General features: G+C 46.0%; 1 protein-coding gene and 1 long non-coding RNA gene across 6 annotated transcripts in view; one reads left to right on the forward strand and one right to left on the reverse strand.

Annotated features, from left to right (window-relative positions):
• The first annotated feature begins 1,876 nt into the window (after positions 1-1,876).
• On the forward strand, positions 1,877-12,199 carry LOC111855156 (hepatitis A virus cellular receptor 2 homolog). Of its 5 annotated transcripts, none has more exons than XM_072717273.1 (7): positions 1,877-2,116; positions 3,785-4,117; positions 5,147-5,206; positions 5,699-5,784; positions 6,493-6,526; positions 6,644-6,856; positions 12,078-12,199. In XM_072717273.1, exons 1-7 carry the CDS (start codon positions 2,059-2,061, stop codon positions 12,089-12,091), a joined length of 798 nt encoding a protein of 265 aa, XP_072573374.1. In that variant the 5' UTR covers positions 1,877-2,058; the 3' UTR covers positions 12,092-12,199. The 5 variants fall into 5 exon arrangements, with proteins under 5 accessions (XP_072573374.1, XP_023689655.1, XP_023689653.1 ...); XM_023833887.2 differs by lacking the exon at positions 12,078-12,199 and adding an exon at positions 5,915-6,029; XM_023833885.2 differs by lacking the exon at positions 12,078-12,199 and having other exon boundaries at positions 6,644-7,236.
• Positions 7,290-18,032, reverse strand: part of LOC111855157 (uncharacterized) — a 30,472-nt gene continuing 19,729 nt past the window's right edge. Inside the window, exon 2 of the long non-coding RNA XR_002840820.2 lies at positions 7,290-8,482. This is a non-coding gene — a long non-coding RNA (uncharacterized lncRNA). The remainder of the gene's footprint in view (positions 8,483-18,032) is intronic.

Consider the following 18,032-nt stretch of genomic DNA (forward strand, 5'->3'; position numbering starts at 1 on the left):
GGAGGCAAGGAACTTGAGAAAAAGCAAGAATACATTTGCACATCTTGTAAGTATGATGTGTCACGGTTCCGTGGGGAATGACTGCAGATGAGAAGAGCACAAGTCAATTGGCATCAGATTTACCCTGCAAAACAGCAGAATACCTGCTAATACATAAACAGCAGAATACCTGCTAATACATAAACAGCAGGAATACCTGCTAATACATAAACAGCAGAATACTTGCTAACACATAAACAGCAGAATACCTGCTAATACATAAACAGCAGAATACCTGCTAATACATAAACAGCAAAATACCTGCTAAAGTGTCATTATTATGATTACAGTACAAATATGAGCATGCCACTCTGTGTAAATTTTAAAAAATCAAGAATTTGGTTGATTTGTAATTTTGAGTATACCAATTAATGCCTTTGCATATAATGTAGTATGACATAAACATACGGTATTTTGCAATAAAACAGAGATCTATCGTACAAAAAAGCTACAAAATATCCATCAATGTGGTCTATGAAGTAGAGGATTGAGATGCAACAGAAAATAAACATTTCTGATTAATAGAGAGACTAGGTGATACTATGGATAGGACTCAATATGAATGACCTGAGTCTCCTGACTCTTCCTCTGAAGATGGCCAAAGGTCATAACTCCACCCGACAGCCGTCCATTTCAAGAGATATGGATATTCTCAAATAAATTTAAGCGAAAAGACTTGGGACACAGTCAATGGTGGATGCTGCAGGGCAGAACATCTGTTTATTACCCTCAGGCCAGCTACTACTGCTTGGACTACCTCCAAACAGGAACATCCAGCATGGTGGAGGACCTTGAGAGTCTCAGCCTAGAGGTGATGTTTTTGCTGGTGACTGTAATCAAAATATTCCTGGTACAGATGGTCCTGCAAAAGTTAGACTACAAAGTAAACTGTGATGCGAGTCAACTAAGGAAGTAAGAACAAGCTTGGAGTTGACTAAGGAGAGCAATGAAATCACACTAAACCAGAGTTTCTTAACCCATTTCTCAGAGGTCCCCAGACAGTCCACCCTATCCAACTCTCCCTGCTCACAACACACCTGTACTGGGTATTTTGGGTTCTTAATTGATTAATTAAGATATGCTGGGAGCTGGGAAGGAGCAGAAATGTGGGCTGTCTGGCGATCCCTGGGGAATCGGTTGTGGAACATTACACTAAACCATTTAAGCTGCAAAAGAATGTTCCGTGTATCTCCTGATCGCAGCATGTAGCTCCCTGGCGGATGACAGACCTGACCTCATGCTATGGTAATGGAACACAGTTTCTTTTCACTTCTTGCTCTTCTACGAGTAAAACGGCTTGTTCTCAAAAACTCCCAGTCATGCTCACCTCACAGTGCCAGGACCTGCAACCTTCCCAGTGGCTAATGGTCTTGGTGCTGCTATCATATTTCAAGCACGCTGCCGGTTATCTAACTGCAAGGTTGTCTCACCCGGCAGAATGTGGACATCACTCACCCTAACAGTAGAGAGAACCTCACTGGCATTGCACATGAAAGCAGTTAACTTCATCAAACACCAGCATCATCAAACACAACACTGCTGTGGGGGTTATGCTCTCGGTGACCTGCCGAGTGTTTGCTGGCCTAATGAGGAGCGCAATGTTTTCCTTAAGATAAACCACTTGTTCTTTTTTCCAGCAGACAGCCTTCTACACCCCGCAGCGAGCCATTAACTGAGAAACTGAACAGCTGTTAGGCACTATTTACAAATGAATGCATGCAGCTTTATAGAGATATAAAGCAGGTTACAGACTGATCGACTGAATGGCATTTAGCAGAACAGTGGACTGCGCACACCCAGCAATGGGGGCACGGTTTAGCGGCCCCGCCAGACACTGGGAGGTCCCTCGACAGCAACAGAGCAACAGAGGTTCCTTTTTCTGGGCCGAGGGCTATTGTGAAGGGTTAACGGTGCCGCGGCTGTCCCTGGTGCAAACGTCACATCCAGAAACGTCAGGACACAGCGGCCTATTCAGCAAGGGACCCTGCCGCCGCAGCCCGCAGTCCAGGACTCCCCGGGATGGAGCGGCTCGCCGGCGCGCATCATCCGCTCGTGATCCTCGCCGTCGCCGTGGCAGGCAGGGAAGCCGACGGAAACCTTTGCCGCTCTAACACCCGCATCCGCTCCCCGAACGTGCTACTAACCAGAACTCAAAAAGCAGCCATTTCGGCACCACTGATCATTCGTAAACGTCGGGTTTGCTTCGACTACTAGCCGGGCCTTGAGGTAAAGTTGAGGTAACTCTTAATGCTTCTTAGGTAATCAGGTACGGCTTCTCTGTCAGTGTTGGTTATGGCGAGTGCTCGGAAGCGTAATACAGTCGCTGGCCCTTTCACACACACTAATCTACTAAAGCGGCAGTGCATGTTACCACGGCTGCTAATCCTGGTGGAAACTGCTGTTCAGATGCATGAAAGAAACATTAATGCATGCTATTGATGCTGTGATGCTTGTTGGTCCTACACGCTCTGGGCTTCGTTGACACTATCTGGATGACATTATCGGTAGGCTTGACGTTGATGATGGGACTTTGCAGGGCACTGGAGACACAGCCATTTAAAACATTAGCCCATTTATAAAACACTGCAACGTACAATGGGGGCAGTGTGTGGCTCAGCAGGCTAATCCTCCGCGTTTGTGATCAGAAGTACGCCGGTTCAGGCCTGGCCTTGATAGATTAGTCTTGTCTGTGGGCCCTTGAGCGAGGCCCCTCACTCTGAGCTCATCCCCAGGCTTGCTCTCACCTATATATGTATCTGTATATCATGGAAAGCAAGATGGGGTAGGCAAGAAGACAATTCCCCCCCAGGGGATCAATGAAGTGTCATTATTATTATTATTATTATAGAACAAATATGAGCATGCTACCATATGTAAATTAAAAAACAAATTCAAGAATTTGGTTGATTTGTAATTTTTAGTACATCAGTTACTGCCATTGCATATAATGCAGTGTGACATAAACACAAGGTATTTAGCAGCAAATCCATCCATCAATATTGTCTATAAAATACAGGTTTGAGATGCTACAAAAACTTACATTTTTTGATTCATATAGAAGCTGTACCTTTTAAAAAAAAGAATTAAACAATGCTTAAATTTAACGTAAAGTTTACGGTATACAGCGCATAAATCAACCTTGTTGAATTGCCAATTTGTTCACAGCAATCATTTATAGCATGTAATGGCTGGTATCTTAGTACAAATCGGGACTATCTGGGAGGTAGCAAAAATTACTATCTGGGAGGCAGCAAAAATTACTATCTGGGAGGTAGCAAGACTGACGTATTTTAAACTGCAGCTAACAGAAGAACAGTGACCTATTTAGATAAATCACTATAAAGACTGCTTCAGAAATTTAGGCAAAATGTTTTAGGGTTAAGGAATGCTTGATGCATGAAGTACTGTTGTACTATAATATTATGTGGTGTCACATAATATTAAATTAAGGGTACCATCTTTTTTGTCTGTACCATTTTCATTTGTTTAATTATATTAAATATTCAACTGGATCAGTAATCAAAAGAAAAGTCTGATTTGTGTTAAATATGGAATGAACAATTAGGGATGCCATTAAACTTTTGTCAGCTTCAAGTTATTTTTTTCCGGAAGGGTACCAACAAATTTGTCCATGTCTGTATATTGCCATGTTTGGTGAGGATAGCCTCACTAGTTGTTTATATATTGGCATGGTGGGTCAGAGTCAGTCAGACACTCGCCCAACTTCCCTTTCCCTCCTTCCCAGGATCCTCAGCACTGGCACACAAGGTGATGGAAGGGGATCAAGTGACCCTGCCTTGCAGATACTCGGTCCAGCATTACGGACAGAGCCGCGTGTGCTGGGGCCGCGGCTGTGGCGCCCTCTGGTGTTCGGGTGCGATCCTGCAGATGGACGGCAGCCGCGTGATCTCCAAGGCGTCGGAAAAGTACCGGCTCACAGGCAACCTGCGGCTGGGCCGGGTAGACCTGACCATCGCCAACATCAGCCGGACAGACGGCGGGCCGTACTGCTGCAGAGTGGACATCAATGGATATTTCAATGACATGAAAGTGCTTCACACCATACGGGTGACACAAGGTTGGTGATGCCCCTATTCTACGACCAGCACGTGTGTGTTTGGGGGATGCTTACATTACGTATAACATTCTACACATCAGTTCAGCATGTTACACTGACACAGTCTAACAACAGTGTACTAACTGGTGGTTGATAATTGCTGTTAATTAATTACTAAAGAGCTGGTGAGAGCCTACAGACCCTACCTTCCTCTCTGAGCATTAATTAGCCACCGCTGGGGCAGAGCAAGTACAATTAGTTATGCAAATTTAATAATTTGTTGTGATTAGAGTAATTTGAGTTATACTGATGATGGGACGAGAACGCACTAAACTGGTATAAATTACTCAGGCTAAATATTCATTACACAAGCTATTTCAGCCACACATGAAAATCAATATACAATAGGAAACAGGAGCTGAAATGATGGAATAAAAATCTGGGAAGTTACTGAATATAGTGATATTTTCAGTATTTTCACTTGGCAACTGATATATCAGAGCAGAGACAAGTACGTGGCTGCCAGGTTTGCATTCCTCACCCGCAGCGCTTACCCTGGACAGGATGACAGGGGGCCTGCGGTCTGTGCTGGGGAGCACAGAGAACAAGGCAGGGGACACCCTGGATGCCGAGCCGACACACACACACACGTAGGGTAAACATATCCTTATGGGGACCGCTCATTCATTTCAATGGGAAAAATGCTAACGCTAACTATAATACAACCTTAAACCCTACCCTGCCCTAACCATAACCATAAGTAACCAAACTAAATATGAGACTTTTGGCATTTTTAGTTTTTTGATTGCATTCGCAGATCTTTGTAGGGACCTGAGAAATGTTCTCCACAACATCAAAATAACAAGTTTTGATTGCATTGTGGGGAACATTTGGTTAAACTTAATCCACACACACACACACACACAATGTTACACAGCCTACTGCACGTATCATATTGTGTCTGAGCAAACCAGAGGGGGCCAGAAGAAACATTTTGCTGCCGGTTATTGTTAAAGCTGAAAAAGTAACAGTGATTGTTTCCAACTTCAGCAGTGACCCCATTTCCTGCACCAACGGGAATCCAAGGAGAGAAATCTGATTCCTACACCGGTAAGGAAGTCGGCAATTGTGTCACATTACAAACTTTATTGCTCTTTAGTAAAATTTAAAATATACTGACATATGATTACATGTAAAAAATTTTATTTAACATTTAAATGCATAAAACAACACCACCATATACAAAAGGTTTGCTTCTGGGTGCCAAAAAAAAGCTTGCTGAAAAAAATGTGAAAAAAAAAACAGAAAGAAATTTCTACTGTGTGCAATGGTCACCAGTAAGACTTTTTGGGATGCTGGGTTTCGTGGGAAGTGGGAAGTGAAATTAAACACGCCAATGGTCTGCTGCTCTCTCGGGGAGGGGGCCTTCCTGTGGATACAGCTCTGAGATGTAACCTTTCAAACTCAAATGTTTCAAGATTGAAGGGTCTCAGAAATGTGCAGCATCATGGAGATTCAGCATAGAGTGGTGTTTTTTTTTTCGGTGCTGTTCCCACGTTTCGCCGTCTCACCCCACACTTCTTCAGTAGTTTCTGTCTGCAGACAGGTATCCAGACACTGAGCCCTTGCCTCTTCTAGAAGAATATACTCTGAATCCTCGTTCCAATCATCCCAAAGCTGGCAGCATTGTGAGTATAGAAAGTAGGGATTAACTAAAGCCTTTCAACGGCGCAGGCACTGGTGAGGGCAGCCTGTATGGGCTGGACCCCTTGCCTGTCCCATTCCATTCACCCCCAGTGTTTTGTATTCTGCTTCCAGAATGCTGAGCCCACTCCCAGTCTCCCGCTCCGTGTTCACAGCCCTGCGCTGTACCTTTCTGTCTCATTCCTCTTCTTGCTGCTACTGGGTCTGGTTGCTCTGCTAGGGTTCAAACGTAGGTACAGCACCCCTCTGATTACTGGTGCTCTCTGCAATCATGGAATCATCACCATTATTATCATCAATAATGGCACAATTTGTATAATTATCCATCCATCCATCCATCCATGACATAGTGGTGCAATGGTTAGCACTGTTGTCTCTCACCTATGGGGCCAGGGTTTGAGTGTCCTCCTGGTTCTGTGTGTGGAGTTTGGATGTTCTCCCGGTGTTGAAAATGAATGAATGGATCCTCCATTTCCATCAGAACAAGATCACAAGGACTCCAATACCCACCTGCTAACCATTAAATCCATCATCACAACTGACCAATGGTGCACCACTGCCTCCCCCGACCTACATAATACTCTAAATACTCTATTACTCCAAACACCACACTCCCACGTTGTAACAGCACATATGTAATCGTAACACAGTGTAACTGCAGCTAACACTGTCCACACCCGTCTTCCCTTCAGGAAAGATTCACCAGAGATGTTCCTTCAGAGGCAGGTGAGACTTGCACCTTCAGCCGTGACTTTTCTCAAACATCAAAATGTCACATGTGCTCTAAATACTGCAAAGATGCTTAAGATATGCTGGTGTGTCTCCGCATGGCGGCGTCCCCAGTCTGGCAGGTAGAGAACCCCGTCACATCATCTGGGAGATTCAGACCAGGAGACCCGTGGAAGACAATATATACACTCTGGACTAGGAGGACCAAGGGCACAGCTGGAGGGGAGCGATCTCAGCACGGACACGGGCGTGAAATCAGCCAGTCCTCTGCTTCCCACTCTGAGACTCTTTCAGCTGTCATTTTCTTTTTGGGGGAGCACGCTAAAGGTTTGTACTTTCCTGTCTTACTCCAATGCTGGGAAGAAGAAACAAGTATTTCTAAACAATAACCGGCCTCACAAATAGAACTTGTGATGTATAAACACAAAAACGGGAAGTTAAAGTGGGGATGAAAACGTTCCATTCTGCTGACCTCCTGAAACACAAGGAAGCAAAATCAAAACTCAAGCAAGTAAACAGAAAACTACAGCAAGAAGCAGGAAGGGTTAAGACACCGAGAAAGTTGGGGGAATTGCAGTTCAGATTATTAACACGCTAAGGAGTATGAATGAGGTGGTTAGGGCATGCTGAAAGCTGGTATGTTTCTGCAATGTTTATCATCACTGGTAATAAAAATATATTACTTGGCATACAGGTGCAGGGAAGCGATGATCCGATCGATTTAGTCCAGTAAGTTTCAGAAATATACTCCCACACAGCATCAAAATATCCATTTATTGTTTTCATTGCAAACTGACCTGGTTCTCATTGGCCCAAGTCTGTCACATGGACCCTGTGGTTAATTTCATACTGCATCATAAGAGCTGCAGTAATCATATAGATACTTTGCACAATTTGTATGTACAGATTTTTTAAAGCCAAATCCCAGGCTTAGATAGGGGGTAATGGATGATGAGGTGATGGTAGGGACAAACAACTGCGTGTAAAACATATCTGGATCCTATAGAGGGTATTATAACGCAATGGCTGGTTTCTGTAGTGTGGTGGTTATCATGTAATCACTGGTCTCCAGTTCAAAAGCGGGTAGAAACAAATATGTTTTCAGGGGAGTTTTGTGTGCTCAGCGGGGTAAGCCTCCATTGCGATTGGAAGGTTGGTTCAAATACCGTTGTGAGCAGAATAGTCACATGTCCATCGGGCCCCTGAGAGAGGCCCTTAACCCCTGAAATGCTACAGGTTGCTGGATAAATGGCTGAGCCTGTGACCAGACCCCAGGCTTCACTCTCAACTGCCTACATCGGTGTTTCCCAATCCGGTCCTCAGGGACCCACAGATGGTCCATGTTTTTGCTCCCTCCTCCTCCTCCTCCCTGCCAGACAGTCTACATTTTTGCTGCCTACAGGGAGCTGGGAAGGAGCAAAAACATGGATTATCTTTGGGTCGCCGAGGACTGGATTGGAAAACATTGTGTGTGTGTGTGTGTGTGTATATATTTCACGATGGGATACATGAAAAGAAACATTCCAATATACCTGCATTTATACTGGTGTAAATTGGAAATAAAATCATTGTTAACACTGTGGCTTTAGTTTGACATATTCACCAGGAAACTGAGCTGGCCTGAAATCTATGAAAAACGGCAGCTGAAACTCTGTACTACGAAAGCATATTGCATTCATCTAGGAAAAAAAATTGGTTCTGTTTTTCTGAATTAATGACACAATCATCCTGTTTTTACAAGTAATATTTTCTGTTTTTCTGAAATAACAAGATAATCATCCTGTTTTTATGAGTGATATTTTTTCTGTTTTTCTGAATTAATGAGGGAACATTCCCATTTTTCATGATGCACGATCTCTGTAGTTTAATCCGCTTGTCACAATATGGGGGGGTTTCTGCCACGGGGGCGTGGCCTGGTGCAGGCAGGGAAAGGTGGACGATCCACTGGCAGCTCTGCAAAACAAAAGGGGTTTATTAACAGCACATGAGAACACTAGGAGACACTACAAAACAGACAGACCACAAGGGGTCAAAACTATAAAGGGGTACAAAGTCACTAACAGAACAGAATAATCTACAAAGGGAAACTGGTTACGCAGAGAACAGGCAGGGAATCAAAAACTAGCAATAACACGGTAAACCAGAACACCATCAAACAAAATATCATAAACAATGACTCCACACCGGAGCAGAACAGGATCAGGATTTATATACAGAGGCCAGCAAGAATAACACAGGACAGGTGGGAACAATTAACAAGGGCTGGCAAAATGGGCAACGGGTGAAACGACTTATTAAATCAAGGAACTGAGAAACTGAGAGAAAAACTAAGAAACAGAATCTAACACTGAGGAATAACAAAGACAGGTGAAGCACAACCATGGGCACAAAGCAGGAAACCAAAACCGAATACAAATCACAAGACACAGGAACTAGAAAAACTGATACAAATGAAACACTAGGGAACAAAAATCTGCAAAATACAAAAACAGAGGAAGCGGGATTTTCACACACGACAGAGGGGTTAGTGGCCGCGCACTCAGCATATTGACCCATGCAACAATGAGGAGGGACAGGATGGCCAGCGACACCTGCTGGCCAACCGGGGAAGCGACACGAAAGGCTGGGACAGACAGGTGCTGACCCTGACACGGCTCTTACTTCTATCTTGGTCTGACGCGTTGGGAAATATTAATGTTTTGAGTAGTGTAGACGGCTTTGTGTAGGTACCTGTTCGACCTGCCTGACATTGCAGTGTTTCTCCTGCATCAGTTGAAACAGTGTGACGTGCTTCACGGATATAAGCTGATGCGTTAATTCATGTGAAATGCATTCCGGCTGGCTTTGCTCTGACTCAGGACTATGTCAGACAATTGCTGCAAATACTGGATCATCACGGAGGGCAGCTCATGGGCTGGTGGTATTGTTTACGCCGGGAATATTGTTTACGCAACAAAAAAAGTAAAATAACAACCAAACGCACATTAAATGCTACAAAGATGGCTGTATAAATACATTGTGCTTCTTCTGATGTATTTTTTAACTATTTCAGATTTACCTTTTCCTCATTACAAGTTACGGCATCTGCACAGTTGCTGTCGAATGGCCACTCATTCTTTCACTCGCACTTCCACATTTGAACACTAGGGGGAAACAGCAGCACATCAGTCGGCTATCCTTACAGCTAAATTACCCCTGATCAACAGCCTCCCTCTAGAGTTCGGCAGCCGCCTGGATTTCATTCCATCTGTCCTCTAAATCACTTAATTGGCCTAATTAATTACCTAATTTGAGAGACTCGATACGTTTCTTGGGATGGGAAACAGATGTTGCTGGGGGGGTCCACAGGCTGGAAGTACCCCATCCTCAGCATCTGGAGGAATGATGTACCATCAGGGGCCTGTACATCCTAAGCCCCTATTGGTTTATTTGGGGTGGTTCCCGTGGAAATTATCGCCAAGGTGACAAAGACGCTAGGACGTGTACACATGTCACAGGCATCCACATATATGGGCCACACCGAAGAGCAACACGCAGCGCATGCAGAACAAGTGAGATTCCACCGGCTGTCAGCTTAGTACTGCTAAGAAGAGGATTATTTCTCAAGACAGCTTCACTCATGTGAGGCTTGCGCTTGTGCTACTGAGGAATGATGGGAGAAGTCAGGTGTGAAACCCCACCGTGGGAGGGATTATTGTGTGCTGTTTATCACCAACCTCGCACTGCTCATTGGCTCCCAATTACTACAACCACGGCAGTGACTGGCAGCGCTAGGCAACCCTACCCCCTGTGGATTCGGGTGCTCATTGGTGGGTATGTTTCTGTTTGCCTTGACCTGGTCTGGAGTTGACCATTTAACGGTTTGGCCAGTAAATGGGAAAGTCTAAGATCTTGGTATCCTGCTCAATCCGCATTTTGTCAAAAAGAAAATATGGTGCTGACTGGCCATCCAGTCGCAAACATTTTTCCAGAATCTTTCCCCCACCTCCCCCACTCGGTTTGTCTTCCTGTACATCTCGTAATCCCTCTGTCCACTCGAACGTTTACACTGCGATCGGCATCTCCTCCGGAACGTTCCGGCTGCAGCGATTATTTTGACGGGCAGCCGATAAACAAATGGAGGAAGAAATAAACGAGTGTGTTTGATGGGGCTGCGCAGTCCCTGCACATCAGAGGGCCTTTGATCGACCACAAAGCCACAAGCTGACAACCACCCCCCCCCCCCCCCCCCCCAAGCAGCCGGAGAGCTGAGGAAAACGGGTGGAGGTTAGAAGGAGCAAAACAAAACATTTTCCTTCAAAGGCGAAACGGCAGAAGCTGGGCCATGTGTGAGCACCAGGCCTTCCGGAATGTTCTGGGGTCCGGGAGGGTGGGACACGGTGAGGTCGGGGGGGCGGGGGGGGGTTGGGGATGAGTCTGTGACAAAGCGATGTGACCACATGAAGAAAGCGGGATGTGGAGGCAGGAAGTGCTAGACACCAGAAGAAGCTCCACTGCTCCCCCCCCCCCGGTGGAGAGGCACAGCTCTCGCCTCGTACCCGGGCCACATGTGGCTCGACGGGAGCTCCTCCAGCAGATGAGAGGAAGCAGTCAAAGGAAATTAAGGGGGGGGGGTAGATTAAACAACCCTTTAAAAGGGTTAGGTGGTGCCAGGGTTAAAAGAAACCACAGAGTGGAATGGACTCCCAAACAAACCGAAGCTGAAGTCAGACAGATTGCGTTCAGGCGGCGAGGGGGGGGGGGGGGGCGCCTCCATCACCTGACTACCGACGGTGCCAGCAGGAGGGGCCCCCTGCTCAGATACCCCCTCCAACCTCATCAGAATGCTGATGCCAAGAGCGAGCCGCCAAGACGAGTCCTAATTAGCCTTAATGAGCTTTCTTTTAAAAGGCCTAACGTGGCCATAATCACACAGCTAGGCAGGGCGGACGGACATTCCCGGGGGACGGGGGGGGGCAGCTTATCCTGCTGATGGAAGCGTGCACATGAAATCCTGTCACACACACACACACCTACACACACGCAGGTTTGTAATTATATATTCCTGGGGACTCTCCAATCATTTCTATGGGGAAAACTCTAATCCCAACAAGACGACCTTAACCTCTACCCAGCCCTGACCTTAACCATAAGTAACCAAACTGAATACGAGACTTTTGGCTTTTTTAGTCTTTTGATTGCATTCACAGATGTTTGTGGGGACCTGAAAAATGGTCCCCACAATGTCAAAATAATAGGTTTTTATCACATTATGGGGGATATTTGGCCCCCACAACGTAATATAAACCTAATTCACATACACACACACACACACATACACACACACACACACACGTACGAATGCCAAGGCAATCTGGCAAGTTTACAGCCAGTACGCATGGAGACACTTTTAGAACAGCAACTCACCATTCTTCAAAATCATTTATAGCCTTAGAGGCTTTTATACAAAATAGACAATGAAGTTTTGAAATATACTTCAGACATATATCATTTATACAAAACAAATGATGTAAAGGGTACAACAGCCGATCTCCTTCTGGTTTTTCAGAGTCAGGGTGCTGAGTGCCTGATCTGTCTGCCCACCTTCATGGTTCTGGATGACGCTTCCTGTCGGCTTTCTGTTCTCCTGTTTCCGTGACCTGAACCTCACAGACTCCTCGCTAAACCTCCAGACTGATCCGGAACACTCCAGAGTCACCTGAGCAGGTAAGAAGGGGCATCGACGTGCCAGGCATCGCTGGGTTTGTTTGCATATAAGTATTCAGGAGATGACTCTGTTCCCTGCAAACAAGCTGTAAAACATGGCAGTACTACACTTTTTACGTAAGAACAGTCCGGGCTTCTTCATAAATATCAAGGCAGGATTAGCGAGACAATACGTGTGGTTGGTGGAAATGACACTATCAGTATGAGTCGTAGTCGCCTTGAGCGCCTCTGAAGGGCTGAAGGCAGACTAAGTGAGGTACATTATTTCCCCTGGTTTCATCAGCAGGCCGCCGTCGGGGAGTTCAGTCAGGCGTGGGGCGTCGCCGTCTGCCGAGAGCACGAGGCCGCCCGGGGGAGTGGGGGGGGGCGGGGGGGTGCTTCATCACACGGACCTGGCTTCCTGTGTGTGTCTCTATGTGAGGGTGGCCATTTCTGTGGGGCTGCTCTTCAACCGTGCCTGGAGCCCAGGGCCCCTGGGGATGACGCTGTTTCAGGGGCCCCTGGTGATAATGCTGTGTCCGGGGCCTCTGGAGATGATTCTGTGCACAGGGCCCCTGGTGATGATGCTGATTCTGGGGCCCCTGGTGATGACACTGTGTCCGGGGCCCCTGGTGATGACGCTGTGTCCGGGGCCCCTGGTGATGACGCTGTGTCCGGGCCCCCCATCGTAAAGCTTCTCACAATCGGCTCCACCGACGAAGCCTCTGCTGTCTCTGTATGGTCTGGTTTACTGCGAGTACAGGTGCAAACCGGGACCTAAGCTCATGCTGTGTGGTGTTTCCATGCCCTGCCATCATACGGGGGGGTAGGGTGGGGGGGTGGTTTCCCCCAGTGCACCTTCCCTGCCAAGTTAAAGTGCAGGTTCATCATCATCTGAAACTCTTTTATCGCCCAGCTTGTGTTCCATGAGCATTCCCTTCATTTGTAGAGAGACTGTCCTTGATAAAAGGCGCCAGAAAAGACTGGCAGTCTGGCAGATTCGCCGCCCAAATCCTGAAGCACTGAGCGAGATCCGCTTGCCTGGCAAAGGGCTTTTCGGCGATACGGCTGCAGACCAGGGTCCTGTGGCCCGGAAGGCCTGATACGACTCACAACTCGAAATGGCACAAGGGCAAACCCAGAGCCTCAGACCATTTTTATTCCAGAAGGATTTATGACAGTCCAGTGATTCGGAGTGAATTTTCTCCATTATAGCATCGAAGTTGGGGGTGGGGGGGACTGCCCTAGGGGGGAGACCCGATCTACTGACGAGAGCTGTCCCTCTCCAGGGGGTGGGGGATCGCCAAGAAAACGGCCCAGTTTGTCAAAAATGAATTCTCTAGCTACACAGCAGACCCCCCCCTCCCCCCCCGAGTCTGCTTCAGTCATCCCCAGAGATTTCACTCGCTCCCCAAACACTTGAGAGCTTTATCTACACGTGGACTCTTCCAGAACGTTGTATATTTATACACAAACTGAGCTATATGGCTCATGGTGCAAAAGATACATTAAAACCTTTATTGTTTTTATTTGAAAATTATGCTAAATGGCTACTCTGTGGATCAGATTATAGCTTGAACGACAGCGCGTACCTGCTGCAAACAATGAAAGGCGCCGATGGAAGACAGAGGAAAACAAAACACTTCAGAAAGGCACGGCGTGACGAGCCCTCTATCATCCGGCAGCGTCGCTCCGGGGGCCGCGAGGTCGCCGGCACAGCGGGTTTTTAAAAGGCCCGGCTTCGCACAGGTCAAAAAACCCAGAGCTATTCGGATGTTTCAAGGGCTCATTTGGAGAGCTGGCTGTGCAAACCGGGGAGATACAAACCTCTCCAAGCGGCAGCACTGGTTGCTCGCTGGGGCTCGACGGCTGCTGCTGTCACCTTATGCAGATATTTTTTTTAACATTAATTCGCCGAATCCATCTCTGGCTTGCTGAGGATAACAGAGTGAGCACCGGGGACATCTGTGCAAATGTATATAGTTTATCTAACTCGATCACACTTGTGGTACAATTGCATTTATTTAGCAGCCCGCTTTTGTCCAATGAGATACACGAGTTTGGAAAGCTGGGGGTCAGAGGGCAGGTTCAGCCGGCACAGAGGATCCCTTGAACAGCTGGGTTTAAGCACCTCGCTCAGGAGCCCAAAGATGACATGATTATTTTGCCAGGCAGGGGACTTGAACCCACAATCTTCTGGACAAGGACACAGATCCCATAACCTACTGAGCTGTTCACCAACCCCACTACATTAGAGACACGCAGAAGAACGGCTGGGAAATATAGGTCACGGTTGACATCTGAGCCATCACACACCGATTTGGGGGGGGGGGGGGCACGGGGTTAAACTGGCCAGGGATGTGGGCTGGATGCCATACTGGACTGGTCTGTCCTGCCTTTGCCAATTACTGTCTGCCAGCAGAATGGGCTGCCACACGATTCGGCACCTAGGTCTCGCGGTTCAAAGCACGCCAGAGAGAACGGACCGGCAGGGCTGCGAGTCGGAGGAGCACATGTCGGTTGCAGGCTCTGAGTCAACGCAGAGAGTCATGTCTGAAGCAGTACCAAAAATGACTAAAATCCCTGTGAAAATAACTCTGTTTATGTCTATTCACAGCTTTTAGCTTTTTCTTATAAAAAAAAAAAGTGAAATTTAAAAAAACATTTAAATGAAAATGTTATGTCCAGAAGAAGATATTTGATCTGTAGTTTGGGGAGATTCCAAAACAGTTGAAGGAGTAAATTAAAGAGAGAGAAGAACGTCTCCTGACTGCCTCTCACTGTAGTAACTTTAACCTAAATTACCCCTCGACATGCTAACACAAGGCCTTAGTCTCTCACCTTTCTGAATAAGTCGGCTCTTCCAATAATAATTTCCTACATCACAGATCCTCCACTATGAGCAGCCTTACAATTTCTGTCTGGGAAGCAGTGATAAGCTAAATATGTAAATGTAGATTAAAAACTCGCTATACTTAACATATTACACCGTCAGCCTGAGGCTAGGACAAAGGGGAACTTGTAGTTACTGCTTTTCCAGACCTTCCTCCATTTCCAACACGCCTCTTCTTCCTCTTTGGTGAGCAGAGACCGTTTTAGACGTTTTGATGATCATATCCCTACTTTCAGTTGCTGACACGCATCAATTTCTGCTGAGGCTACAAAATTCTGAGCCGTGATTTTTTTTCTCCACTAATTTAACCTTTGTTCAAATTGTACATTTTTGATTTTCATCCCTTACTTGAGCTGTCGTCTGAGTAACGGCTGCACAGCACTTGTCCCGATGGATTTGAGGACGCTGTGGGAACCACCCGGGATCATGTGACTGTCCTTATAACCTTCCAGATCCACCACAGACCAAACCACTAGCCACTTCTTCAAGCGGGTTAACAACCAGAAGCTGAAAAACTTATTTGAGGTCCTCCATGTTTCCTTTTGTTCTTTGTGATTCTGAACTGCCTCTGTCTCTGATACAGGAATAAGCGCCATTCTCTCTGCCAGGTTTCGAATCCCAAGAAACGGAACTTACTTCAACATTGTGACAAATTTATTTAATAAGATCCTTCTGTGGCAACTGTAAAGGTGTGAAAATAATGCAAGTCATTTAAAAGCTACAGCTGTCAAAGCTGTAAACAATTCCATACAGCTACTACAACTATTAAAAAAAAAACATAATTATTCCCCCACAAGGGACAAAATGGTATAAAATATCTGTGTAATTACTACTGCTACAACAAATCATGATTTAATATTAGAATTTAAATATTTAATGATTTCATACAGCTCATATTTAAACATTACTGCACAAACACTGCATTACTATGCCAAAATGAACATTTTCTAATTTTTATATATTGTCTAAATATCTGGCTGTGGATCATTAGGATGCAAGCAGGATGCAACAAAACAAAAACAACTTTTTCTTTGTTATAAGATGAAGCGAAGCTCATTTCTAATACTCCGGCAGTTTATTCATGGAGTATTGCCTTTACTAAAAACCAATATCACTGCCAAGCAGGCAGAAGTTATTTTGAGATAAAAAAAAAATAAATAATGTTGCTGTTACTACAATACCGTTATGATGATAATGATGAGCATTATTGTTAATAATAAAAATGATAAAAGTAAGAATAATGAATAAATATAACGAAAAGGACACTATGTCTTAAGGACGACATTTTGAGTCACTGCCATTTATGTGAGTTGCCACTGGAGAGTCAAGGTCTTCCTGGAAGCCCGAACCACCCTTCACACACATACAGCCAAACTTTCAGTAGAAATATAAAGGCAGCCATTTGCTCCTGCCTGGACGACACGGGCCGTGTGTCTGTGTTCCGGAAGCAGCGCTGAGGTGAGCCGGCACTGATGCGCAGTGCCGCACGCTCCCCTTTACCGCGGTATTATTAGCCTTTTTGCTTTTGTTCAGCCCGTTGTCATCACAAAAGAGTGCCGCCATGTAGGATATGATTAACAAATAACGGAACGTCAGCCAGACGGAAGAATCTTCCGATGACTGAAGGTCAGAACGGAGCGTTACCATGGAGACGCCGTCAAGTAAGTCAGATCCCCGCGGAACGAATTCTCCGTCTCTTCTTCCAAAAGGCCGTATCAAGGATCTCTGTCCTCAGGCGAATTGCAGAAATTGTAAGGCAGTATCACAACAAAAGATGCTCGGCAAACAAGGGACGCCAACAACGGCTGAACAAATGGACACGTCTTGTCTGCTTTGGTGTGAGCCTCATAAGATGCGGGGGTAACCTGACCACTGCTCCCCAATTCTGAAGGGGAAGCAACAAGAACGGGTTACAGATGTGCTGTATGCTTTTGACGCCCAAACGGTGTATCAAGTGAGACGGCAGAGTTTAACTACAGTGACCCCTGGTGGCGAAAATGCAAGATTAATATTGACATGCTTTCACATCTCACACACTTTGATTCCTAGTATAGTACAAATATTCCCATATTCTGTGTCTGATTCTGTTTTTTTTCTGATCTGTCTCACAGAATAAAATGAATCTCTCCCCAGCCTTTTTTCACCCCACTTTCTGATCACCGTGTGACATCTTAAAAATCCACATGGCCCGGGACCTCATGCCAGCAGCTGAAATAAAGTGATTAATTCCCATTTAATGAGTGTGTAATAATTTCAAGGGAAACCCGAACTTGTCAGCCACATCCCAAGGTTCATTCAGAGTACGGTCCTTATGTCACACATCTGTCGCACGTCTGTCTGTCAGCCGGGCCCAGATGATACTGGGATCCCGGCCAATGAGCATCATTGAACGGTTACCATGGAGGCACAAGTGGATCAATATGGGCTGGAGTCCACAATCATGGACTCAGGCTGAAGGTGACGAGGGCTGGGTGGGGTTCAGGGGTGAGATGAGCTTCTCCACCCAGCGCCAGGCGTCTTCTCTCACGCCTGGACGGACGTCTCCCCCATGCATTCTGAACTTGGACAAAGTACACAGACACGCAGAGCCCTACAGTAAACATAACTCATCCCAATCAGATGCCGGTGCTTCTCTCAGTGTAGGCGCCAAAATGGCTTCTGGCATTACAGAAACCGTAAATCAGGCTGCAGCGACAGCAGGACAAAAGTCACTATGCCTTGATTAACTGTTAATGACTCGACTCGGCCTCCAGGGCTCAGACCCCTGCTCGGGGTCACAGCAATACATGAAGGCAGGATTTCTGAATACTCAAATCACTCTAGTTAATTCGTATTAAGGCTGTAAAAGCTGGATATGTGATAACTAGCGTTACTCTCTTCTAGAGTTGGCTTCTAGTGAAGCTTTTAAGCTCAGGGTTGGTGATT

The sequence above is a fragment of the Paramormyrops kingsleyae genome, chromosome 10, assembly GCF_048594095.1.
Source record: "Paramormyrops kingsleyae isolate MSU_618 chromosome 10, PKINGS_0.4, whole genome shotgun sequence".
NCBI classification, from domain to species: domain Eukaryota; kingdom Metazoa; phylum Chordata; class Actinopteri; order Osteoglossiformes; family Mormyridae; genus Paramormyrops; species Paramormyrops kingsleyae.

Bases quoted from the DNA above. Each gene is read 5' to 3' on its own strand.
- LOC111855156 (XM_023833885.2), top strand. From the start codon at position 2,059: ATGGAGCGGCTCGCCGGCGCGCATCATCCGCTCGTGATCCTCGCCGTC. The intron at 4,118-5,146 runs GTTGGTGATGCC...TTCCAACTTCAG, and splicing joins CACCATACGGGTGACACAAG to CAGTGACCCCATTTCCTGCA. The intron at 6,527-6,643 runs GTGAGACTTGCA...CGGCGTCCCCAG, and splicing joins AGATGTTCCTTCAGAGGCAG to TCTGGCAGGTAGAGAACCCC.